Source organism: Dysidea avara, chromosome 11, assembly GCF_963678975.1.
Source record: "Dysidea avara chromosome 11, odDysAvar1.4, whole genome shotgun sequence".
NCBI lineage: Eukaryota > Metazoa > Porifera > Demospongiae > Dictyoceratida > Dysideidae > Dysidea > Dysidea avara.
The window spans coordinates 16,976,500-17,003,007 of record NC_089282.1 but is presented as its reverse complement, the minus strand read 5'-3'; the positions used below and the strand labels follow the sequence as shown (position 1 = coordinate 17,003,007).

The 26,508-nt window shown below is 35.7% G+C and overlaps 1 protein-coding gene across 1 annotated transcript in view; it reads right to left on the bottom strand.

Moving 5' to 3' along the window:
* LOC136238014 (uncharacterized) overlaps nucleotides 1-26,508 on the bottom strand; it is a 72,002-nt gene that overhangs the window by 24,058 nt on the left and 21,436 nt on the right. The window contains exons 8-51 of the mRNA XM_066028322.1: nucleotides 26,266-26,481; nucleotides 26,037-26,198; nucleotides 25,632-25,798; nucleotides 23,006-23,060; nucleotides 22,350-22,472; nucleotides 21,333-21,438; nucleotides 18,767-18,930; nucleotides 18,385-18,543; nucleotides 17,862-17,968; nucleotides 17,151-17,263; nucleotides 16,978-17,098; nucleotides 16,865-16,923; nucleotides 16,590-16,810; nucleotides 16,419-16,540; nucleotides 16,162-16,303; nucleotides 13,894-14,071; nucleotides 11,212-11,549; nucleotides 8,969-9,044; nucleotides 8,303-8,418; nucleotides 8,141-8,221; nucleotides 7,815-8,086; nucleotides 7,613-7,760; nucleotides 7,497-7,549; nucleotides 7,202-7,442; nucleotides 6,958-7,151; nucleotides 6,756-6,910; nucleotides 6,572-6,624; nucleotides 6,410-6,526; nucleotides 6,216-6,352; nucleotides 5,999-6,167; nucleotides 4,575-4,838; nucleotides 4,155-4,520; nucleotides 3,875-4,105; nucleotides 3,490-3,803; nucleotides 3,337-3,435; nucleotides 3,120-3,276; nucleotides 2,966-3,070; nucleotides 2,829-2,918; nucleotides 2,627-2,775; nucleotides 2,435-2,575; nucleotides 1,192-1,320; nucleotides 1,045-1,138; nucleotides 813-986; nucleotides 552-732 (exon numbers count right to left, since the gene is read on the bottom strand). Of these exons, the coding sequence (XP_065884394.1) occupies nucleotides 552-732; nucleotides 813-986; nucleotides 1,045-1,138; nucleotides 1,192-1,320; nucleotides 2,435-2,575; nucleotides 2,627-2,775; nucleotides 2,829-2,918; nucleotides 2,966-3,070; nucleotides 3,120-3,276; nucleotides 3,337-3,435; nucleotides 3,490-3,803; nucleotides 3,875-4,105; nucleotides 4,155-4,520; nucleotides 4,575-4,838; nucleotides 5,999-6,167; nucleotides 6,216-6,352; nucleotides 6,410-6,526; nucleotides 6,572-6,624; nucleotides 6,756-6,910; nucleotides 6,958-7,151; nucleotides 7,202-7,442; nucleotides 7,497-7,549; nucleotides 7,613-7,760; nucleotides 7,815-8,086; nucleotides 8,141-8,221; nucleotides 8,303-8,418; nucleotides 8,969-9,044; nucleotides 11,212-11,549; nucleotides 13,894-14,071; nucleotides 16,162-16,303; nucleotides 16,419-16,540; nucleotides 16,590-16,810; nucleotides 16,865-16,923; nucleotides 16,978-17,098; nucleotides 17,151-17,263; nucleotides 17,862-17,968; nucleotides 18,385-18,543; nucleotides 18,767-18,930; nucleotides 21,333-21,438; nucleotides 22,350-22,472; nucleotides 23,006-23,060; nucleotides 25,632-25,798; nucleotides 26,037-26,198; nucleotides 26,266-26,481 (6,859 nt within the window). The remainder of the gene's footprint in view (nucleotides 1-551; nucleotides 733-812; nucleotides 987-1,044; nucleotides 1,139-1,191; nucleotides 1,321-2,434; nucleotides 2,576-2,626; nucleotides 2,776-2,828; nucleotides 2,919-2,965; nucleotides 3,071-3,119; nucleotides 3,277-3,336; nucleotides 3,436-3,489; nucleotides 3,804-3,874; nucleotides 4,106-4,154; nucleotides 4,521-4,574; nucleotides 4,839-5,998; nucleotides 6,168-6,215; nucleotides 6,353-6,409; nucleotides 6,527-6,571; nucleotides 6,625-6,755; nucleotides 6,911-6,957; nucleotides 7,152-7,201; nucleotides 7,443-7,496; nucleotides 7,550-7,612; nucleotides 7,761-7,814; nucleotides 8,087-8,140; nucleotides 8,222-8,302; nucleotides 8,419-8,968; nucleotides 9,045-11,211; nucleotides 11,550-13,893; nucleotides 14,072-16,161; nucleotides 16,304-16,418; nucleotides 16,541-16,589; nucleotides 16,811-16,864; nucleotides 16,924-16,977; nucleotides 17,099-17,150; nucleotides 17,264-17,861; nucleotides 17,969-18,384; nucleotides 18,544-18,766; nucleotides 18,931-21,332; nucleotides 21,439-22,349; nucleotides 22,473-23,005; nucleotides 23,061-25,631; nucleotides 25,799-26,036; nucleotides 26,199-26,265; nucleotides 26,482-26,508) is intronic.

Sequence of the window (26,508 nt, the reverse complement as noted above, 5' to 3'; positions counted from 1 at the left end):
ATAACTCCACCCGTAACAACAGTTATAGGTTTAAAATTAATTTTCAGGTGGCGATATTTTGCCAGCTCTACCAGTGCAGGTGCGCATAATAAGCATGAAAAGGGTCTAAGTAACTTAGACACCTCCAAAACCCATCACAAAAGGGTCTAAGTAGAAGTAAAACGCAAATGCACACTTTTAAAAATTAAAATTTTTCTTAAAATGGTAAGATTACCAATCTATTGTATAAAACACATGGTTTACAGGCCAAAAAGTAGGGGGGGGGGGGGGGGGGGGGCAACTTTGGCAATAAAACTCTGGTATAGTACTTCAGAATACTTTCACTGTCTTGTTATAGGTAGTTAGTAACTACATACAGTGCAAATTATGGTTGTTCTATTAGGATGGTAGACTGCTCTATTAATTTCTATTATACCAATAACAATGAGGGCCATCACCTTCCTAGCCTGCCCGTTTTACCATCTGTTGCTTGTGTATGTACGTGTACAAATAAAAACTGACATACACTAACTAAGTAAGGTGATGAAAGTATCTACACAAATAAATCATACCAAGAACAATGTTAGAAGTTTCATTTTCTTGCAAAATTTGAGTATCCTCATTTATTTTAACAATGTTCTTTTGAATCAAACTATCAACGTGAGTGGATACTTCTTGGGAAAAGGGAAAGCAAGGTACATAACCAGTTGCAGTAATAGAATGCATACGACAATCCCAAGTATTGTTATACGCCTATTAGTGTAAAGAAATCAATAAAATAATAACATACTAGCAACCAATAGTAAATGTAAATAAGCATCAATGTTTTTCACCTTGATTTCAGTTAGTTTGGGAAAAGGACAAATATCAAGCAGCATTAAGAACAAGTCCAAAGTAGCATCATCACAATGAACACTCGACAGTAGCTCAAGACAATGACTTTTACTTATTTGGTAAATCATGTATGCAATGAAATTGAAGAATGCTGTCTTGCATATTGAGTCAACCTGCAGAAGCAAAACATCATCAAGAGACTGGAATACAATTATGTAACACATAACATACAGAATCTGCTATGCTCAAGGTAGACTCTCTGCTCCTAGCAAAACTTGCAGCTTGTTCAAGATGACTACCGATAACTGATGGCTTCCAATATGATCTGATCAGCAATCGAATAACCACTATAAATCAACCAGCATGACTGCGACTAACCTGTATTTAAGGCAGAGAACTTCACCAATCTTTTTATCGACAAGAAGCTTTTGCAGATAACCATATTTAACAATTGCACTGGGCATTTCTTCAATTGAGAGTTGAGTTGAATCCAAATTCAACAAAATCCTATGAGCAATTAATTTACAGTCATTAATAAATAACGCATTTATGCAAGTTCAATTACCAGAATATGCACATGAAAAGTACTAAATAAAAAAAAAACAGACTTAACAGTACAAATTTAATAATTACATGAACACAGAACTACATAAGCTGTATATCCCTAACTAATAAGTACTAGATGTAGAGGTCCCAGCAATGAAAAAATGAAAAGTAAACACAGGAATGGATGCTTTGTATCTCCTGTCGCAAAAGACAAATCACAGATGCAATTATGAATAGCAAAAATCACTTTTTTAGTAATACATATGCTTATTTAAGCAGTCAGTAATTATTAAGGAGGTATGCTAGTTAGTAAGTCAGTTAGTATGAAAAGGTATAGATATTACATACTACTTTCCAAGTGGAACACCCATGAGGGTATATTTTTACATATTACCTATTTGTCATAAAAGCATGCAGTATAAACTGGTTTTAGCATGTGCTGTAGTCATCAGTAATTTTGAAACTTTAATATCTCTACTGTGAAGTGCTGGATTAAAACTTTATTATTAAAATTCAGATTTTGCAGGCTTATACAAATATTTTTACTGTACATACAATTTGAACATTCAATTAAGGAAAGATTTATGTGACTGGGTCTGGGAAAACCAGTCTTATGTTCCATGACAGCAGATTTGATTTTTCACCAAGAACACAAAGTCACATGAATAAGCTATCAAATTTCACAATCAAAATCAGCTGGACTTGAGCAGTCTGCTTTCGTTGGCTGCTTTTCCCAAGCACAGTGGTGATCTGTACAAGCAGCCTGGGGCCCCAATATGGAGTTCTGGCCAGCAATCCCCACCACCCACCCTTTTGGGGCTCAGCAGACGCAGTCAACATTGAGTTAAAGGCTATCTAAAATGGCAGGAAACGTAGCTGTTAGCTACTTGTACAGTGGATGCTCTGGAAGGTAAGGAATTAGTATAAAAAACATATGAAATTTTTGGTACATGTAGCTTCAACCATTGGTGAACTACAACACACTGAAAACTTAAAAACGACATTTCTCGATATTTTTAAATAGGCGATAAGATCAGTTTTCCCAGACTAGGTCACTTATTAGTATGCACAATACCTGGATGCTAAGACTTGAATACTCTCAGGCTCATGCAACAAGTCAATAATTTGCCTGCTCAGTGGATCAATAGTTGAATTTGTAACTGACTTTGATTCAGGATCTTGTAGAGTAGATAAACAAGTATCTCTTAGCCACCTCCTATATATATATATATAAAAAACCATTTGTATCTCAGTAAAGAAAGTTTACCTGACGTCAGCAATAAATATTTTGTTAGACTGCTGGGGTTGGCCAATGGTATCTAAATAGTAGTGATCCCAGCCATACAGAAATAGACTTGAATAGCATGGCTCATAAAACATTATTGGAGGAAAGTGCAATAAAAGTACAACCAGTTTCTGCAATTCAAAGCATGAAATCATGACCTTCTTAAAACCAGCACTAGTTATACCTTAGGTTGTGCATTTGAAAAATCTGCTTCTTCAATCATTACCCTTATATGGTTAACAATTTGACGCTCAGTTTCTTTCATGTTAACAACCTGAAGCATACCATGTTAGCATGAATTTATTAAGTATTAGTCCTCACCAAAACAAACACTGTTTGTTGGGAGTTCTTGAAATCTTGCAATTGTAGCTTAAAAGATGTTTGTGATGAAACACCAGACAGTTTGCAGAGAAACAGAGCTTCAGACTAAAGTAATTTTAATATAATTATGTCAAGTTTGTAAATTTTACAATACCTGATCATGAATCAAAGCTTCAATGCATTCCTTTGACTTTTCCTGTTCTTCTTTTGTAGAATATGTTGATCTTGGATACGTAGATGGTAACTGATGAATCAATGAGCTAGATCGTGTGTAGCAGACTATGTTGGTGGCAATTTTGTTCTTGCCATTGCTAAGTGAAAACGTACAAACATGGAACTATACACACATATTACTATAATTCCCAGTTTACCATTGATCAAGCATTTGAATTTGTCTTGTTATCAGCTCTTTTATACTGAAGTGTTCTTGAAAGTTTAAATAAGTCTCCAAATAAGAAATGGGAATGCTCCTAAAAAATGCATTAACAATTACCAGCAACAGCTAATTGCTAGCTAACACATACTTCCATTTCAATATTATTGCCTCCGGTGTCATCAACTGCATTAGCTTCTTGCACATAAACCTCACTAAAGATTGTGCAACTAATGCAGTTACCATACAAGCCTCGTCGCTGGCTCCCAACACTTCATCATACTCATCATCCTCAGGTGGAGCATCCCCTGTGTACAATAGTTCCAAAGCTTCTGCAACCCATTTGGGCATGGTGCTGAGGTCAGAGTTGTTCAATTTTTCATTCACTCCATTAAATTGTTTCCCAGCAGCTGCTAAGAGTTCAATAATGCAGTTTGCATCATGTTCCAGTTCTTCTGCTGTACCCTAAATGTGCAGAAATATTGAATTAAAATATCTCATTGAAAGTTCCATAGTTAGGTACATATTGTATATACCTCCATGTAGCAAAATCCACCCAGCTCATGAAGTGATTTCAGCAACATATGTAGAAGCAGTGCTTTCTTATTGGGTGTGGTTATTGTAGTATTAACCACAAATAAAGATTGTTGTGTTGGCTTGAAACCATTTCCTGGTAGAGGTAGGACACTAAGCAAAAGTGAACTAACAGTTTCACTGGCAGCACCATAAAAAGCACTTTGATCAAGAAGTGAGTAAAACGTTTTCACCTGTAATCATGTAGTGATATCTAAAAACAGTAACAAATATCTGCCTGACCTTCTCATGCACACTATCTACCACAACTCTCAAACAGGGTGGAAGGTCATTAAGTACCAGCTCCAATAAGTTTCTATGTGATATAAAGTATTTTTCAAATCTGTTCAAGAAGGGAGCAGGTGTTAGAGGAATTTCTGACTCCTTTAAAACAACTATACACTGAAAGTTTTGGTGAACTCTGGATGGTTTGGAATGAGCACCGATAGCTATGTTAGCAAAATATCGTGGGCCATCTTCAGGGTCATCAATTCTCCGGAAGTGCTGATTGAACAAATCATAAAAGCTCTCATGAATATCATCTGTTTGACTCATAATTACAGTGTGACCCTCAACAGCCGAGTGTCTAATTGCAGCTATGGTGTTTATCTGTTTGGCAGTGCAAATATGGGTAAGACATCTATACACATGTAATAGGATTACCTTCTGCAGTTGGCTATCACCAGGAAAGTTACTACACATGAAAGTACGTGTATTATCAGATGTCAGTATATCAAACATGAGTAGAAGTCGGGTAATTGACTCATCTTCACTTGGATCAATTATCAACTTGTAGCGGACTTCATTTTGAGTATCATCTGAAGATGTGTTTTGTCCAACTTGATTGCTGTACGGTTTATCAGCTAGGCTTTCACGCAATATGTCTATAGTTTTTGGCTGATAATCACTTCCTAAGTCTGTGCCCATCTGCAAATGTAAGCAAGCGATGTACATACATATAATGTAATTTGCAGAATCAATTATTATTATTTTGTGATATAACAACTGCTAATTACTATAGTTTAGCTATTCCTTCCAAAAACAAATATGGTGAAGTACAAGTTACAAAGGACTTGGCTGTGAGCCTGCGACCAAAATAGTTGATACACAAAGAATGAGCTCAAGAACAGCTTTGGATCACATTGTTAATCTAGTTAGCAATTAGTACAAAGGCTACTTTATTACCGTAAAAGCAGGTAAAATAAAAATGGTTGGGTTGAATTGTAGAAAATTAAAATTGCTTTTTCAAGTCCAGTTTAGGCAAGTGTCTGTAAGCAGTCACACAACCTGGAGCCTAGAATTCTCTCTGCTTTATTTAACAGCAAGACTTCTTGTGTATCATAAAGAATTGACCATTAAGCACTATAGCAGATTGAGATAATTATTATATGTGACCGGATTTAGCAAATCAACCATATGAGTGCAAGAACCAAAATAACCAGCATGAAGTTGTTGCACTATCAAGCTAACGATTTCCACATGAAACTCACTTTCAACTTGTCGGGTATGTTTTTGGTAGACTGTTTTCTGGCAGCCTGTATAACCTTTCCAGACATCTATACAGGTCTGTGAATGCCAGTGAAGTGCTTTAGAAGGTTCAAACACTTTGGACAGACGTGCAGGGAGCTGAATGTGTGATGTATGTCTGTTTTGTGATATTTCAGTCTATTTCCTGCCTATGATTGACTATTTTGTGGTCTGGTGCCTTCAATTACCTATTTTGTAGTCTATTGTCTACCCCACCACCCCTTTTTAAGGACTCATGATACAGCAAAACCAGTGGAAAACATGGCAGAAAATTCTACAAGGATTACCTTGGCTACCAGGTGCTCTTAAAGGTTATGAATTGCTCCATCTTTGGTAAAAAATCCATATGTGTATCCGCCAAGGTTGGTGAGTAACAATGCTTTAAATTGTTAAAAGACAATTTTCTCTGAATTAATAATGCACCCATACAGGTGATTTTCCAAAATCCAGTCACATATGTGCATATGTACAAACATGAATTCACAGGCATGTACATACAAACACTGATGTAACACTTGAGAACTACATGAATGCATGCTGAAATGAAAACTGAAACTTACTTTCTCTAAGAAAAGCAAACAAATATTTTGAAACTTTTCATTTCCATTAAAATTCCGCTCCAGAGATTTCAATACAAGCTTTGGAGTCACAGAACCAAAATCTAGGCGCTTTCTTCTTATATAATTGATAAAATGAATAAAATCCCGCAAACCAAAAAAATTTTTTAGACTGCAAAAAAAGTATGATGTAAATGATATTCATATATTCAACACTGACCACTTGTCCTGCATAACTTGATAATAAACATCACAAAACTTAACAATAGTTTTCAAGTCATTTTCTAACTCATGATCTAGTGACAGCTTATTGGGATTATCACATAGACAGCCTTCAGCAAGTGTCTTCAAATCTTTCTGTATAAATATTACATCACATAATTTACAGTACCAACTGATAATAAAAATATTTACGTGGGATGCAGTTGGTCTAAACAAACTAACCGCCCTGTTAGTTTTTGCTGCATCTAAGACATGATTTGTTATTCCAACAAAAGCCACTTCTTGTTGATCCAGATGATAATGGAGCACCTAATAAACAAATTTGATGATACAGTGAAAAATGCCAAAAAATACCTTTAAGGATTCGTGACTTTCTTCAGGCAGCCCAGCTTCATCCATGAATACAACTACATATTTTTAAAAACAAGCAATACCTGAAACACAGTAAAAATGAGCTAACATGGACTTGACAAATAGCAGCATAGAAGGTATACATTTTTACATCAGTGTCTCAGTTAAATGATAATAATATACATACCACATCGTATTGGTATAGCAAAGTTGTTATGACTGAGTTGTCTGTTGATGGCACGTTGAAATATGGTCTCAATTTCAGTAGAAGTTGTACGACGTGAACACTGGTAGTAATGTGGATCCAAGGACTTGAAGATTTCAGTGTTACGGAAAAATGCTCTGTGATTCAAAATTTTAATACCTGCATGACACATTAATCAGCTTACTCCTTTGACTCTGGTCCTTTGAGATTGGATATGGTTAGGTTAAAAGACAGTGTTTTTGATGATCCTGGTGCACCCACTATAATAAGTGGTGTATTTGTTGTTGTACAAATAATGGTAGCAAATAAATTTTCCTTCAGTGCTTCAGTCTTAGCTATACCAGTTGGTAAACTTAGTTTATTAATGTAGAAATCCATCTGTGTTAAACATGTCGATAAGGGATTTACAGTAGTTTAGTAGTACTTACTTCATCATTATAAGCCTTCATGAAATTGACACTATAGTAAGAAGTCAGCTGGTCAATCACCTCAACAAACTTTCCTCTATACTCAGAATTTAGCCTCATGTAATACACAAGCCCTAAAGAAACCAATAAAGCTCTCTGAGTAACTTGAAGTTTATCTAAGCCTTCTTTTATCATTGGATGCCCACACATGTAACGATCAAGGTTGTCCTTTTTGATTTCATTCATATTTTCCATGCTAGTCCTGTAATACATGTGTAATACACACGTATACATGCATTAACCTATTAAAACACACCCCAGTAAAGTTTCAAAGGTTTTGATCAGATAGTTGTAAAATGTAAACACTCTCTGCAAAATAACACGAAAACAACTATACTATACGAAAGTAGCCATATGCATTAGAATTCAAACCTGAATGTCTCTTTGACTAACACAACTTGCAGCACGATGGTGAGCTTCGTCAACATCTCTTGAAAACTTTTGTAGCTGATCATAGGCAAATTTTCTTATTAGCTTTTGGCATTTCACTACAAGTTCACTGAATGCTATATTTTGCAATCTGCGGATAAATCAGTTGTACCATTAACCTTTAAAATACAATTTTACAACAAACTTGTCAAAGTCTTTGTTGACCATTATCATCTTTGCTTTAATGTAGTCTGCCTCTTGTTCATCATTCAGTGATCCATAGTTCCACATGAGAAAATTCAATGTAGGGTGGAGTTTTCGAACATAGTATGATCCTCTAAACCATGTCTTTGTTGAAAAATCTTCTTTCTCTTCTTTCTCATAAGCTTGAACATCTTCCTTTCTCTCATGAATGGCTAAGCTATTGCCTCTATGAGGATTACAAGCCGCTACCAGGAATATGTTGGATGGTAGTGGCTATAAAATTCAAATAGTCATCTGCTGTAAATGTGTGCATTTGAACACACTTACCTCTCCTTCAAAGCTTTTATCAACTATCATTTCTTTAAATAAACCAATGCAAGATGATGTATTAAGCTCATCCAAGAATACCTTTACATACATAAAGATGAATATACTTTTAAATTACATGCATACTTGCATGGTTCGCACTGTAGTAATATAAAAACTTACAGTAACTATTGGCTCATGATCGCGTAGCTGCTTCAATGTTTCAGCCTTCTTCTTTAAATTTCTGGCCAATTTAATTATAGGAGTAAAAAATTCATGAATTTTTTTTGGAGTGAGAGCTATTAAATAACAAAGTATGCACAATTGTTAATTTAGCACAAACACAAAAGCAGTAGATCATTCACAAGTGAAAAAATGTAGATGTTTGTCTATGGCATGTAAATTCACACAAAAGCTTTCATGACTATACATGGCAATTCACAAAAATATTCTTATGGTTGATTATCGGACTACGACTAGATGCCGATAGTCCTCTTATCCTCCTTGCTGGCCCTCTAGGGACCAGCAAGGAGGATAACAGTAAGCCTGTGAAGCAGGGAATCAGAAACCTGTAACTAAAAGCTATGCTGAATGCAGAAAAAATCCCAGGCCAGGTGGTGACTTGATCCACAGACAGCTTGCAGTCTAGCCAAGTGCCTGAGGAGCCACACAACCTGGGATCCAGCATTTCCTCTGCATTCAGCCAGTACTTAAACATCTTGATTTCTTGTTTTTTTCATTAAGGGTTGATTATTATACAACTATCCCTCTAGGGACTTGCAAGGAGGCTAACAGTAATGACAGCAAGACTGTACAATAATTACACTGTAACAACATGTGATTGCATACCTGCATGGATATTGAGCTTATAGAAGGTAGGAATCAAGGTTCCATTTAGCAAAGTGCACAGTGCTTTGGCAGTGTCCTGTGATAACAATTTATGGAATGTAATAGTGAAAACACAGTAAATAATGGAGGATGTAAACATTGGCACACACTTTGGACTTGCAGAGTATTGTACATGTGTATGCACTACACATATAACACATGAACCAAGTCTCTACTACACAAACGTGCCTACCGATAGCTATATTAAACTATCAACCAATAAAAATGCAAAATACAGTACAGTAGAACCTCAGTTATCCGAACCCCTTGGGACCAGGGGTGGTCCATAAGTCTGAAAAGTACGTATCTCTGAAACTGTGTATAAATAACCTTGTGAAAGCATAAAGAACATTTTTTTAAAATTCAGTAATATTGACTACCCTAATAGAACAGTCACTGCTCTAATAGATCAGTCATTTTTGTAGTTTGGTTAACCAAGAATCTGGATAAGTGGGGTCTAGATAGCTGAGGTTCCACTGTACTTTGTATTCGTAAAACTTAAGTATATGGCAACATGTAACAGCATGACAACACCCATTCTAAATGTTATTAACAAGAGAGTCACTCTTGCTATTACTGACAAGTGTCAGAAAAGCAGGATTTTAAAATGCTGGTAGATATGACTAAAACATAACGCACTGACACAACAGCCTGCATCAGTAATAGTAAATGCATTTTATTCCCTGCAAATTTAAGAAAAAAAGAGGAAATTTGCAGGCTAGTAATCATTACAATACAAAGTGTTAAAATAAAGTGATAATCACCTGAAGTGCTAAATCTGATCCCTGCTTTAACCAATAATTATAGCAGCATAGATTAAATTTGTACTTCAGATGACATGCTCTTGTTTAAGCATTTTCATTACAACAATACATATTTTAAATTCCTACAATAGTTTGTGTACTTTTTGTGCACTTTTTGTGACATTAATTTTTTTTATTAACGCATTTCTATAACAAGTACTACATCAAATAAAAGAATAGATTCATGAAGCAACAATCGTATGACAAAATGTGTACCCGTGTTCTGATTACTAGTTAACAAAGTAGTTATTTTGTTTGTTTGTCAGCTATTTTCAACTCGTTATCATTTTTATTCTTAATTTAGCCACACACTAAAGCTATTTGGTCACATTACAACATGGAAAAGAATGATGCCATATGAATAATTAGTGTGCAATTGTCACTAGAAAACACATGCCAAATATTCAACTACCAGTAAACTAAGTAGGTACACATATGTACAAACACAAGTATAACATACATAATATAATGCTTTAAAAGTAGACACCTTTAACACCAAATTAAAAGTTGCCAACAAAGTGAATGTTAACGTTTCACTGCCAAATTTGCGGAGGCTCCAATCTACTGCTTCTAAACTGCTGTAACTTACACACCTTACCATATACTATAAAACTATAAACCATATATCATTTTACTCGCTATAGAACAAGGAATTCCATTATTGAGTTGCTGTTTACACAAGAGCTATCACAAAGCCATTATCTATAAAGTGCAAAAATTGATCCAAGTGAAATCAAACGTGAATTACAGGCTAGTACTGTTTATAACAACACAATAAGCATTGCTACAGTTTAAGCGATTATCTCTAAGTCTGGTTTTCTAGAATTTGAACAAGTGCACATGCACATACAGACACAAGGTCACTGTTTAGCAGCATGCAAAAGTCGCAACATGCCATTCCAACCTATATAATCCCTCTCCTTACTGTTTCTCTTTTATTAGTAGTGCCATTATCACTTCGAAGAATCATCTACAATGCTTGTTATCGACATTCCGAAAGTACATGGCATCATTTAACTATGCCAGCAATAGTGCGTGAAAGACGGTTATCCCTGTTCCGATTTACTTAAGGGCATGCCCACTACAGGGTAAGCGCAGGGGCTACTAAAACACTCGACCGAAGTTACAGAGCATTTAGAATGTGATGCTACAGGCGTTTATATATCGAAACCATCACATGGCAGTTGTGGTGGTGAGAGGATTAAAAGTAAATTATACAGTGTAATACAAACACACTCAATCTCAGTAAACAAAAAGCATGTATCAGGTCCAAGGGGATGTGTACACCTGTCAAAAGCCAGCCTACTGTGTTAGCTTGTTTTGACACATTAAGCTGACATACAAATTCATAAGCTACAGTATCTAACAACTGACATATATACAATGAGGCAGGAAGCCTACCTGTGCAGAGCTATTGGCTACAGCTTGATCAATCATTTTAACAACAATTAAACCATTATCACTACCAGTGACAGACGTCGGTTGGATTTCACCAGCAGAATTTTTGATGTCTACTTTAATCAGTTCCATAATTGGTTCAGTCTTGATTAATCTCAACAAGTAGTCATTTATAACCTTAAAATAGACTGTGTCATTTTGCTGAGATGTCAACTTTAATAGAGGTTCTAGATCTTCTGGACTCAAACATCTGTTTTGGCTATGTTGTGACTGCTTGTCAGAATTCCAACCTTGATTATCTAGTTGCTCCAAAGAGTTCTTAAGATCACTGCCTTCTAGTTCTAAGAACACAAATGTCATTATGTCTTCATATATACAAGTAGAAGGAAATATTTGAGTTGTACAGGGAACAGCAAAAAGTATTGAAACAAGAGAGGTTGCCTATAACTGCAGATATACTAATGAACATTTATAAACTATAGGGTTTAAATGTCCACTAGTATATCTGCAGGTACAGGCAACCTCCATTGTTTTGCTGCTTTTTTGCTATTCCCTTGTTTCAATACCTTTGTATTTAATTTTTCCATCTATTTGTTAACTTTTGTTATAACATATAGTTATGACTAATGAACCCATGCATACCACAACAAAAGAAAGAATTGCATCAAGCATGCAATAAAATTAATTATGGATCTGAACGTGCCCCCTACAATCAATTACTGAAAAGTGCAGTGCATGGCCATTATTCTTCATTTTCAGCTATGTTCCACCTGTTGCACAGTGATACAAATGAAGAACGGTACAAGAAGTGTCTCTGCAATCACTATGGAAAACATGGGCTTAATAGCCACCACAACAGTCACAGAGAAGCTATACCATGCTATCATGAATTGACACCTTGCATTGTCAGCGAACAGAACTGGGACACAAAAGAGGACAAAGGTAAGTCCGTGATGCATTTACTGTATGTACTGCAGTTGGAAAAAAAGCACATTTCAGGATGAAGCGATGTCAAACAGTGAAAACATCAAGCCTGTAGCCTTATGCATTGTCAACTTATGCTTGGCTGAAGGAATCAGTAAGTCAGATAGTAGAAAATTCAGTTAAATAGATATTTTTTTAAGAGGTCACTCTGAAGGAATTTTTGGGCTTGGTTATGCTTAACCAATACCACCAAGTTGTTTTGAAGGAAAGTTGAAGCTGTTTTTTGGGTGACTGAAGGGCAAGAAAGCCCAAAACTCTATCAACCTTATACAGTACTAGCATTCTGTATGAATCCAGAACACAAATATAAACTTCTGCTTATGGACGTGCATGTTTTCCATGATAAATGCTGGGAGTTATACATTAAATCTGTAGCCTCCATACAACCTGCTCAGCTATTTTTACAATAACAAGTACACAGAAAAATCTGGAATTTTCAACTAGAGTAGGGACTATAGCACATCGATAAAAAGTACTGAAACAAGCTGGAGTAGTGCACGATATTAAATCACAGTAAAACAATAACAAAAGTTATATCCCTACTGTGCTCAAGATACCATAATGGAAATGCACAGTAGAGATATAACACTTCGTACTGTTTTACTGTGATTTAATATCGTGCACTACTCCAGCTTGTTTCAGTACTTTTATCGATGTGCTAGGTCCCTACTCTAGTTGAAATTCCAAATTTTTCTGTGTACTTGTTCGTTAACCTTTTTTTGTAAATAATTATTATGACTGGTGAACAAACGCATACCGCATCTGAAAAGTCGCTGCGCGCCCCAATTATCGTCTGAAAAGTGAAGTATCCATTATGCTTTGTTGTCAGCTATGCTCAACCTGTTACGCAGCATTTCGAATCAAGAACTGTTCGAAAAGCACCTCTGCAATCCATGCATACCGAAAGAAAGGATACCGCGTGTCCCAGTTATATCACTTATAGTCTGGAAAGTGAAGTATCCATCACACTTCGTTGTCGGCTATGTTCAACCCGTACACAGCAGTATGAATCAAGAACTGTTTGAAAGCACCTCTGCTATTAAAAAAGCCACTATGGCAAATACGGACAATTTCCGTTATGCAGAAGGGAAGCCATCACGTGCTATCACCAAATCGACACTTTCTGCTGTCAGTAAAGATGAATGGGACACAAAGGAGGACACTGGTAAGTCCATGAAGAATGCATTGTACGTACTGCGGTATGCCAAAAGGCACCTGTCGAGCTGAAGCGATGTCGAACAGTGAAAAAATCAAGCCCGTAGCCTTAGCCATTATCAAGTTACACTTGTCTGAAGGTATCAGTCAGTTACTTACTCAGTCAGTAGAAAATTCCGTTAAATAAATTATTTTTAAAATTCCATAGCATCTTGTTAAAAACCTTTTGGGTCGATCTGAAAGTTTGTTTGGGCTTAGTTTTACCTAACCAATACTGCCTCATCGTCGTCATGGGAAATTGAGGCTGTTTTTTGGGTGATTTTATTTCATGGGCCACGCCTACTCCTTTGTGGTCCCTACTATACACTACTATCATAGTGTATGATTAGCTGTTAGTCATAGTGGATTGAATCTTTACATCCCAAAATCAATTTATGTGCATGCATAACAAATTCTCATTATTTTGTTATATATTACATAATATAGTGTAGCTACACACATAAGGGTGTCAAATAACTGTACAGAGCTTGTAAAACTGAACCATACCAGTAGATTTTGTATATAGCTCATGTATGATTCTTCCCTTTACTGTCTTCCATTCATCATTCAATGCATGATTCCACAATTTTGACAACATGTTAATCAGTGCTGTCTTCCCGACACCAGTCTCTCCTTCAATTATTACTGGTATACCACATTCACGACGCTCATGAATGACCAACATCTATAAAAGTATATCAGAAAGAAATCAAATTTTGATCAATATGTCATATCCAAGCCAAAACAGTTGAGATAATGCTGTAACAATATAATAATATTAATGTCACTGAAACTATATTGTGGCCACCATCTTTGACATCTCATCTTATACTTTTACATCAGCAGTTTTTGAAGGCTATCCACTTTTTATAGCTCAGCCGTTTCAGAAAAGTGTTTAAATTTGCATGCCCCAAGCCTCCATGGCTTTGAAACTTGGTTTTACATGTACTCTATCACAGCAGTCAGTCTTCAGTTATTTTTCATCAGTAATACATACAACCATTTTTTGCACTTTAAATTCAGAACATTCTACAACTGTCATTGTAAAAAAACTTTTACATGAATTTAAAGTAGAAAATTTTCAATTTAGTATTTGATAAATTAATCTGAATCTATAAACTTTTAATTTGTCAAACACCAATTAAATGTAGGTGTTTAAATCTTTGATTTTTGTAACATTTATTTGTCAAAGCTGTTGAAATGAGGATTTATCAACTTATCCTTCTGTCCAACTTTCCTGTTGTATCATAGTTACTCAAGGGTTACAACCCTTGGTGAAGGTTCTTAGTTCAAACACACATTGACTTTTAATCAATGTTTTTGTTTCATGACTGTTCTATTAGAGTATATTGGTTAATGCATATGTTGGTATATATAATAATTGTATCTTGATAATTTACTGAAGTCTGAATACAACCAAAGGACAAGTACATGTAAGTAAAAACTATATTTTCCAATATGTACTTGGCTGCTGCATGCCAGCCCTCATTTCCCATAGTAACATGATACACCACCTTGTGTCCTGAGCACTTTACATCCAATTAAACAGTAGTAGGGAAATATAGAAGACCCCATTCATAAGTTAATTGAGCAAAAATAAAAAACTACAGGTTTGTCCAAGTGCACACTTAGTAATGCAGTGTCCAGCATTGTATCACTACACCATTTACTCTGGTAAACACCTAAATACCACAACATTTTATTGCAATTTATCGTAGCAAAACTCAATATATCACCAACTATACAGTATTTCAGCAGCATGCATTAGACTACCATCTATTTATGACTATTGAACTATCAGCAACAGTTATACCGTCATCTCTGAGTCCTATTTCATTAAAACCATCAAGATACTCTAATAGAACAGTCAGGTAACTACTTCAATAGAATAATCAAGCCACAGCTTATGCAACTTTTGTCCTATACATAGTTCACAGTTTATAGCTAGAGACTATAATTTTAACTAAAAGTATAGTCTTAAATCCAATCTCAGAGCACATAAAATCTGGAAAGAAGTCCTTATTAGTGCATCCTTACCTTAGGAACCCACCAATTATGCTGGCATAATTATGAGCATAATAGGTGCCTGAAAGCATTGAGCATAATGCTAGCATAATAGGAAGCCACACCACAAATCCTTGATGGTCAAAATACATATCACAGAAAAAAATCGATATACTCTAATAGAACATTTAATAACTCTAATAGAACAATCTGGCAACTGACTGTTCTATTAGAGTATATCTATCTTTTCTGTCACATGCATTTTGAAGAATGCTTCAGCCACTTAATGTGCTCATAACTGCATAAATTTATTAGTAAAACATGGGAAATGAGACATAAAGCTTGAGCATTATTTGAGCATAATAAGTAAAATTTTGAGCAGTGCAGCATAGCATAATAGGTAAAATGTTGAGCATAATAGGCAGGTCCGTATCTATAGCTACTAGTTTCCAGCAAATTTTCAGAAATTCCCTTTTTAAAAACTGCCACTGAATTGTTTTTTGGACAGGTATAAACAACTAGATACATATGATGAAAGTCCTTTCAAAAGTGACTAATTCCATTGCAAATGTGACAAAAGGTGATAAATTGGATGGTACGTAGTTGAGTTGAAAGTAACAAACTATATTGCACATGATACAAACTCATGGCAAAGGTAAAACTCAATTGCAAAAACATGTAAAACAACATCACAACTGTTAATAATAAAAACCCTGTGGAACTTTAATTTATTCTTATCTTTCAGTGGGACACTACAAACATGCATCATACCTTCACAGTATAGTCCAGGGTCAGTACATAACGTGACTCATCAATGTTGTTCAGTCTTTTGATTTTATCATCACCTTCGCTTTGTTTAATACCAAGAGCAGATGAAAGATAAGAATCAAATGTCTCCCTTTTCATCAGTTCTCTATAATTATAAACAAGTATCAAATATTAGGCCACTTTAATGACAAAAATATATTAAATTTCTTATCCAAATTTTCTATATGCTGTGAGCTGCACTGTACAAATAAATCACTTACTGGACAGTAGGAATGTGAATTCCTAATGCTTGAAACCTTTTTGCCTCTGCTTTGCTAAGATTCTCTGGTTTCAGTGTAATTAGTTGAATACTACCAGCTCCTCCAACAACTTCATAAATTAGCTATTGGAAAATAAGATAATAAAGAAAATACTGAGTAACAAATACACACCTGTTGATGTGCTTGGGATGCCCAGTTTTGCTGCATCTCAATTTTACAAAATTCAGACGATTCTTGTAGCATTGTTTCCATTAATACCTCCCCAAGTTTTGAGGTATTGTAATAATAACATTGTTTCTTATTAAGTTTTACCACTACTAATGTTTTTTCATGGACCATTGCATCAAGCACAGCTTGCTCAACTTTAGTTTGATCAAATGGTTCTCCGTATCCTACATGTAACCCAGTTAGACATTGCACAATACCACCTTAGTGAAGCAAAGTACCTGAATTTAAATAAAAACCAGGGCAGCACTCCAAAAATTTACATCTTCTTTCCATATACCTGTAGAAGTGTTACAGTACTAACATAAGAGTACAACAGTTAGTGATTACTTACTTTATAAATAAATGCTGCAACACTTTACTGGTAGTTACATGTGGTTGCATATACTTTTGAAGGAGTCGATGACACTCTTGTGGTGTTAAGTTAGGATCAGCACTAAATTTTACTTCATATACTGAATTGCATGATGTTAAATAAAATTTATTTGATTTGATTAAGTGACTAACCTTTTTCACGATCATTGCACAGTTTGTTTATACCTTTCCTATTATCACTGCGGCGTTCATAAGCTTGTAAATATTTGCAAACAAGTTGGACACTTGGATCAATGTCATATAGCCTGAAATAAGAGTGCAGCATAATTTAAATATGAAATAATCACTTGAGAATAATGCCAAAAGTTACAATAAAACAATGATCATGTATGCATCATGTATGCATCATGTACACAAACAAGCCATTCAATGTGACAGGTCTGAGTATTTATTAACAGAAATCAAAGTAAAGCAGTTGTTTTTTACTACATAACTCAATGTTCTTTTCAGCAATCAAGACAATTTTTATAGTGAAATTTGGTAGTCCAACTATTAACTAAAATCCCGAAGATACGTACACACTCAAAGGTCACATAATTCCTTCTTTCTATTCTTCCTTCTTTTTGCATTTCTTACAAAAACTGCCACGAAACACAAAAGTATTTTCCAGTCAGCTGGAAGTAAGCAAGGTCTAAATGCAACCACACACAAAAAAGAGTCAGCTCAAACATTTCGTAGTTACTCTTGTATTATTGTAATGCAAATTTTTAGCACTGTTGAGCACTGTGTACTGTGATCACTGTTGTGATTGCCACATCCACCATGACGTGTTTACTTGTGTTCCACAGAATTCAAGTAGCTTATTTCAAGCAAACAAACTAACTATGATAAATGTTACTCCACCTTGTTTGATTTACTAGCACAGGTTTTCCAATCATTTTGAAAACAGGAATCTTGTTACAAAACCAATCTAAAGAGTCTTGCACCTTTTCTTTTGGATGTGACGGTACCTAACACGATATTCAAGAAATTACATACGCATATACAAATGCACTGATGATGGTTAACATGGTAAAATCTGTATATATGGTTAATACAGATAATGGCAGAAATACACACAAATGTGCAATATAACAATATGAAGTCACATACTAGGTGTATGGTATGAAGTTGCAGATAATTATATCAAGAACAGAACAGCGTGTTAAACCAAGAAATTATATGGTAAACAATACTTAGTTTACGTGTGGGGCTATGAGTAGAATTATTACAAAATGTTTGAAGGCCCACAGTTGGGTTGTTTACAAAGAAACAATTACACAAGTGTTTCACAAACATCTCAACACATCTTCATTCATGTACATGAACAAGTCACAACGGTGGTACTAAACAGTAATTGGGTTCTCCCACACTAAAGCATATGTACCTCCACAAATATTTTCCAAGAATGACCACCAGGTATTCGGAATGCTACTCCAGTCTCTGAATCTTCAACATATCCAAATACAAGCAACTTAAAGAAAAACCAGGCAAGCGTGTTCATGAGATTATCGTACTTAGCCTGCTCTTCTGGTGTTGCATTGCTCTAGTAAAAAAAAACAAAATACTAAGGCATTATTTTACATCAATAGCTAGCTCATACACCACCAATGGCATGTTTGCTGATACTTTACTGCCAAAAAACTAGCACAAAACTATTTTATGAAGCATTAACTTGGGTGTGTAAGGCACACAAACCCATTTGATTTAAAGGTATATACACGTAGCTTACAGCAAAACATATTAACATATTGAGCATGCAAACTTACTGGGAGCGGAATGATAGTAAAGTTAAAGAAAACAGCACATCTTTTGTCCACTGGAAGTTTTCTTAGTTTGGAAATAACACTTAAAAATGTAAATGACTCATTTACTGCAATGATCAAATATGGAGAATGAAGCTGCTTCTTAATATAATGTGTCTTTCCATCTCCTATTAAAAACAATAAACCTTGTATCCATAAAGGTATAATCATTTTAATTTGTGTTCACTGCAAGATCAAGATGCATGGTGCTGCAAACAAGTCACCCTATAGATACATTAATTGAAAATCACCTTGTGAGTGTTCAGTTGATTCAAGAAGATAACATGACAAGCAAGTTGCTACTACATATTTTAAAGCTTATACGTTTGCAAATGTTAAATAGCAATTTGCCAACCCATACAAGTGCTAATTTTAAATATGCGACCTAATTTGGGAAAAACATTGATCTACACACATCAATAGAATTGTAAGATATGTAATTTTAAACATTTCAGTCAAAAGCTACAAGTTTGAAATTTTTACCGTGAATGCAGCCAACCACGGTGTTTATCCCAAAGCAAACTAACTATTGATATAATGATGATATTAAGCATCTTATATTTATGCATGTGTAAACACAAGCATGTCACCATGGGTGGTGGTGGTGTGGTTGGCGGGCAATTGGTATATGGACAGAAAATGGTTGAGTCGGTTATATGGTGTCTCCAGCCTTAATGTTGAGTTCTTAAGGCCACTTGTGCAGTGGCGTAGCCAAGGGGGGGCAAGGGGAGGCATTTGCCCCCCCGTCACTAAGTGATGTTTTTTTAAAAACTTCCGTCACAAGCTTTCCAGTAACTGACACGCATCCCAAATTACTGTTTGTGCGCTAGATCTACTACGCGAGTGCACACAACATTCAACTCGTTTCTGAATGGTGATAATAATACGATGATTTCTTGCGCGTTACAAGCAATTAATAAAACGATGCACTAAAAATAAGGTATGCCCGAATCCCCAGGGTTCCCCCATGCAGACTATGCTTTCACCGAACGAAAATAATAGACACAATTCTATATTTAGCCTACACTACTCACGTGATAGTGCATTTTTTGAATCTAAAGACAGATCAGGGATGACCCGCTCAAAGTGACTTCGCAAGAGTCGCAACTCAGAAGTGACAAGTGATATGCAATGATGCTACAAACCTACGAGGTGATAAAGTGTTAAATGGATCAACTTTATTTTCCCGAGTTAATCACACTGGATCTTCGTACAGTCATAGTGGTACTATAATATCTATGGTACAGTGTAGTGACATGCCAGTTTAATTTTTTTCACTTTGTCAGTCAGTCAGATGATCCGTCACAAGCTTACAAATTCTGCTAACAGGAGTTGGGATTTCGTGCCAATACATGGCATTTGAATTTCGCCGGCTGAAGTGAGTGAGCTCGTCATACTATGCCAGTGTGCTAGGACTGCAGCACAGACTGTGGCTGACGTAAGTAACTGTGACACATTGTATTTGTACTAAAATATTCACAATATAGTTCTACTGGATTGTGGACAAATTTGTTGGAGTACAGTTGTGGCACGTGCGATGATGCTCGACGAAAATATTTCCATTGATAAGTGATAACTGCATGGTAGCAATCAGTAATGAAGTAGTTATGTAGCTAGTTACATAAGCTGTAATAATACAACACCGTATGTTGGCTAGCCTATCATTGGGTCATTAGCCTTTTGTGCAATTATGAACAATGTCGAGTGTTTTGTGGGGGATGCCTGCCCCCCCACCACCGTCTGGCTAGCTACGCCCCTGCACTTGTGCCACTGAAAGTGAAAGAGATTTACATAGAAAACATCAGGACAACTGTCCAAGGCTGTCCTCTATAAAGTTTCACCGTAAATCACAAACAACCCTTCAGCCAGGCTCTAGCAGCTAGTACAAACTTGTAATGTTGTCGTGATTGTATCACTGACAAAAATTCTTAGTAAGCAAGTCTGTTCAGTTAATGGATGGTCTACAACAGGCTAGCATTGCTATATTTCCAAGTGCTTGGTGTTGTTTCATTACCTTCGAGCATTTATGCCTACTCCTTGACTTTAACAACCTGTCTATATACATGCAACTACACAATAAAACGATTCCAAGTCATTGTAGCAGGCTGTAAGGGAGTGAGAATGATTGTTCACTACCCAACCACAGTCTATGAGTTATTGTTTAATTTGATGTCAAATGCTTGTTACACTTGTGTGGCTATAGCACTTGTGTAGCTTGGTGTACTGCCTCTTTAATGATATCGAAAACAACCAATCTGTAAAAAAAGAGTAAAAATTAGGCTAGTTTGAAAAATGATGAGATATCAAAGATAGCAGCCAAGAAATTACAGCAATGGTATCAATGTCAATTAATTTGTAATTTTTATTAGTAAAGGTTTGCTAAAATTAAATAGTATCACTGCAGCCATTCTGAAAATTTTTTTATGGTCACACTTTTCTAATTTCTGATGGTTGCATCCACTACTTATATAACATATTTGCCAGATATAACTATATGTAATCAAGTGAACAGAATACACACAGTAATTACCAGCATATCCATAAACCAATTCAAGAGTGAAGTTAGTATTTCCCTTGTTAACAACTTCCTCACAAATCTCTTTTGCTTTATACCATGAAAGATTTGGACCAGTTTTCTGCAAATAATTATACAGTTGCTTCATGGTATGCACTCTATAAACTACTGACTACCGTTCCATAATTATTATTATGTTATGCATCACAAAATACTGAACAAGTTTTTATTTAGTGTGCTCAGTAATACACATGTGTAATTCTAGGAGACAGGTACTAAGTTTTCAAAACAATATTAACCTGTATATAGCCAATACCTGGACAGCTAACTGAGCAGCAGTACAAGATGACAAAATCATATTAAACTGACATCTCAGTGACATCTGTTCATATTTAATTTTATTGTGTTTGATAACAAATTGTGCATGTGTGCATGCATGCGTATGAGTTTGTGTGCAGTGGGCAGAGTGCATCATCATTGGAAGAACGTTTTGGTATATGAGAGAATTTGCTGGCAATGTGTAAAGCTTGGCCAGGCTCAGATGGTTGGGCCATGTTGCACATATGTTTGATGATTGTATACCAACAAGGATAAAAAATTCAATTTGGATAATTGTCTCAGACATGAGCTGCTTACAGTGTGAAGCTAAGATAGTGTGATAAAGTTAAACAGGATTATAAGAGCTTTTCCATCAGTGACTCATGGTACCATAAAGTTCAAGACAGATGTTTATGGAAGCAATTAGTTACTGAAGGATTCAATCGATAATTTGTTGGCTGGAACACAGTATCAATCTAACCCCTTTCATTGTGAGACTTACCAACACAGTTTTTAAGAGAGTACAAGACATATCTGGACACAAATGTGTAACTACCCGCCCTTGACATGGTCAACGATGATTGGCTGTGAGATTCTTCAGGATAAGCATCACCCATTAAATGCAAGTCCAAGTATGCATGCGTGCATGTGTGTGTATGTGTGTGCGAGTGTGAGTGTGTGTGTGAGTGTGTGTACTCATAATTTTATACGTACCTCATATTCTTTCACCACAACCCATGGCATTTCATGTAAGATTGAGTCAGCTGTCTCAATGTAATGCAAGTGAATACCAGACTCCAATTCCTTCACTTCTTGTGGATGATGATGCAAAATTAGCTACATATACAAACAGCAACATGATAGTATAGGTACATAGTTCATTACATCAATACCAAAGAGGATTATTTACCAGACAATTAACTTAAAGAATCACCCAATTACTTATCAGATTGGTAGACAGTAGTAGAATACTTATAGCATTAAAGACCTTAAAAAAATGGTCAACTCTCTAACAAAACAGTCAGAGCACTTTTGAAAAGGTTGCTGTATGCCTAAAGTGCTTAGAAACTATTGTCTTTAGGCACAATGTTAAACTCCTTGCCTATCACTTTACGAGGTGTATACCTTACCACTGTGGTCCAGACAGTCTCATCACTTACTGTTTTAAACATACTAACAATATACAGTAGCTAGTTAATAGCACAAATGATACACACAATTAAACACATCTTGAATACTATCAACTTGTTTTGCAAAAATACATACGGTTTACAATAAAAATTATGTGATCATTAATGAACAGCAGTTTCTACTCCTCTATGGTCAATACACTTTATATAGCTATATACTTAGTGTCAATGGTTAATTACCTCTTGAAGCTTGTAAGGTAGCTTGTTGACTTCTAAGATGGTAAATGTGTGATCCCTAATAGATTAAAATTAATCAAATGATATATATATTTCAACATGTAAAGTATTTCTAAGATGTCTTTTTCTGGTATGTATAGTGTCAGGGAAAGACAACAAGTACAAGGTAAAACAATAGATCGAGTGGCAATGATAGTAACAAAAAGAAGAGGTCATCTACACACGCTGGTTCCTACTTCAGTGATGAAAAAAGTATAGCCATTACTGAAATAGGGATAATAGCTACAGAAGTATAGGCGTCCTCCTCCCTTTTATTTCCATGATCCCTATGTTCAAAATTGAATTCCTGGATTTTCCGTATACTTGTTTGCTTACTCATAATTCATGACGGTGAACCCATGCATACAGTATTCATCAAAGGAAAGCATGGCACCAGACACATCATTGCACATCTAAATACCACTACAGCATGGGTGTTCAAAGACACCACTCAATGCATATTTCTAGATATTACCCGGGCAATACCATGGGAATGTGGTTTGCTTATGGCTTAAAGGCACCACTCAGGGTTTAACATGCATATTGCTAGATATTACCTGGGCAATACCATGGGAACACGATTTGTTCATGGCTTTGATGCCCAACCAGTTCAAAAATATGAAATGCTTTGACTTGTTTTATTGAACAACACGAAGCATTTTATTGTGGGTTTTAGTTTACACATTAGGCAAGGTTCAATGTAGTAAATAAACTATATTCTAAGACTAATGATCTCTTTGGGTGATGCGTGGATGTGTATTTCTACCCACTGAGCGGGGACGTGTCAGCCATTGAGCAGACCATGAAACAGGAAGAATATGACAACTAGGTGAGAAGCTTATAGTCCTAAGTACTTAACTTAATGTATTAACTTACTTACTGCCACAATAGCAAAGGTTTAATGTAGTATTAAAAAGCCATATATAGATCCTTTACTCCCCAATAACCAATCCCACAATTGAAAGTCTCTGGCATGTGTTGAAACATAATGACGTAGGAATAACATTCTGAGAGCTATTTTCCCATGCTATTGAAATCAAAAATCGATCATCAGATGCTATTGTACAAAACAAAAGGGGTGAGTGTTCTGTAATTCTCTCACCTATCAGATGAGTGCGCCCTGGGTGATATATATCACTTATGCATCAGGATTTTGCTGATATATATATACCCTTACCCTCTCAGGCCTGCGGTCCTTGGGGTTCGGGTGTATAATATCAGCAAACTCCCTTGCAACAGTGGTATAACTATTACATGTAATACTTTCACACCTCAGGTCAAAGGAGCTACCTGGGCTACATCTGGGAATCACTTGTATAGACGTTAAGGCCGAAATCAATTGTGGGGATCAATTAATACTTACATGATTAGGATGCATGACTTGCATTTTGCCATGAAAACTACTCAGACAGAGAGCATTTTGCTATCCTTGCCATCAAAAATGTTGGGCTAAGGTGAGAACTACTGTAGTGCTAGTTTGCTTATTCACTGATCATTTCTGCACATTTTCGAATACGGACATGCCCCCATCACAAAGCTACCACTCTACATGAAATAACCACTCTACAAGCAAGCTTACCTATCTAGGCCTTTAGTGAACTCCATAATTATTCCATAAAGGATTTAATAGCATTGAATAAAACGTTACAATCGCATAACTGAAAATCTTCGTGATATCTCTAGGATTTTTCAGTTCATCGTAACCGAATGTAACCAGAACGTACTAGTTGCTGACCCATAACCAAAAATTTTAGGTATGCATATATAATATATCCAGTGGCTGCACTTGTATTGGCTTGGGTGATTGATCGCCATCAGCTTGATAAGTGTTACATAATTATTAGTTGTAACACATTCAGGTTTTGCCTGATATGTATGCCGTCATGCCCATGTTACATGTGTGCCCCATGCACACCATCAATCACTAAAGAGGCGATGTGGTTGTTTCGCTTCATTGTCAACATTACAAAAAGAAACAGTATTTTGAAATGCATGCTTTCTGCATTAAATCTACTCAAATGTAGGAAGTGTACATTGTCTCATGTGGCCAGCTCCTGCCAACCATTCACAAATTTTAGTAAAAAGGACAAGCCTGGTTCAATAACGAAAGACAAAGCCATTGACATGCTACCCATAAATACGTAAACACCTTCATGCTAGTGGAGACACAAAGGTAAGTCCATGATACACACATCGCAGTAGGCAAAAGGCATGACTAAGGATATAGCAATGAAGAAAACAAGCTCATACTGTTATGAAGGAATCAATCAGTTTGTTAATTAGACAGCAAATAGTTTGGTTGAATAAAAAGATAAAAATCAGTGAAAAATTGTTGAAAATATTTAGGGTGACTCTGAATGCACCCATATCAAACTGATACTACCAAGTCATTATGAAGGAAACTAGAGGCTTGATTATCATTGATATTTTTGGAGGAAAACAAAATGCTTATACTATTATGATGTATACTTTGATGTGGGTGATATGCAATAAAGCACACCCAGTATGCAGTATTCTGATAACTTGGAGCTATACTGCATAAATTTGCATATGTGATAAAAAATTCTATTATCCATTTTTATACAATTACCTGAACCTAGACACTCTGTGCAAAAATAGTTTCAGGTCTTCTTCAGAAGATTCTTTACTGCATTGAAACACCTCATATGATTCAGGAACTCCGTTGTATATTTCAATCAGCAGACGCAATAATTGTCCATTGTCATAGTTGGGAGCAAAATGGATAACCTCTTTTAACTACGAAAATGTAAAGAATGTAATGTAATATAACAGTCTAATATGAATTCAGATTTCAACATAGGTACGTATGACAAAGAGAAATGTTAGAACATGCAAAAATGAAAACAAGAGTACCACACTATGTCATATGGCTTTTTAGCAGTAGGATTGAGACGAGAAAGTGATATACATACAGCTATGCTACTTGTAACTGTCAACTAGCAAACTCAATGTTAGTAATTATCTGTTAGCTTACAGACAATAACTCTTTTTCTTTCTTAGGTTGAGATCTGCTGTACAAGAAGTGTTCGGCTACAGATTTGTTGGAGCATAGATGCTCCAGGTACTCCCCTACAGAAATCAATGGTGCTTCACTGGACTGGGGACTAGTGCTGTTCACTACAGCATCTCGAGAGCTCTATAATAAAAATGTGGATTAACAAATTATAGAGTATCTTAATGTTAAAAGAGAAGTCAGTAGTCACCTTGATAGCTACTTTCAAATGTCCCATTGCTTTATCACTGTTTCTAAACAGAAATCCAATCTCTTGCATCACTTTTTCAGTAGAAAAATTAATCTTTAGTGTATTACAAAGTGAAAGAACTTTGGTTACACTAAAGAACATCAATTTGTCATAATCCTTGTATAACTTCCTGACTTTGGCTTTCCATTCCTTTAGCAGTTCTTCAGCATCAGCAACCTAAAGCATATCAATAATATATTACAT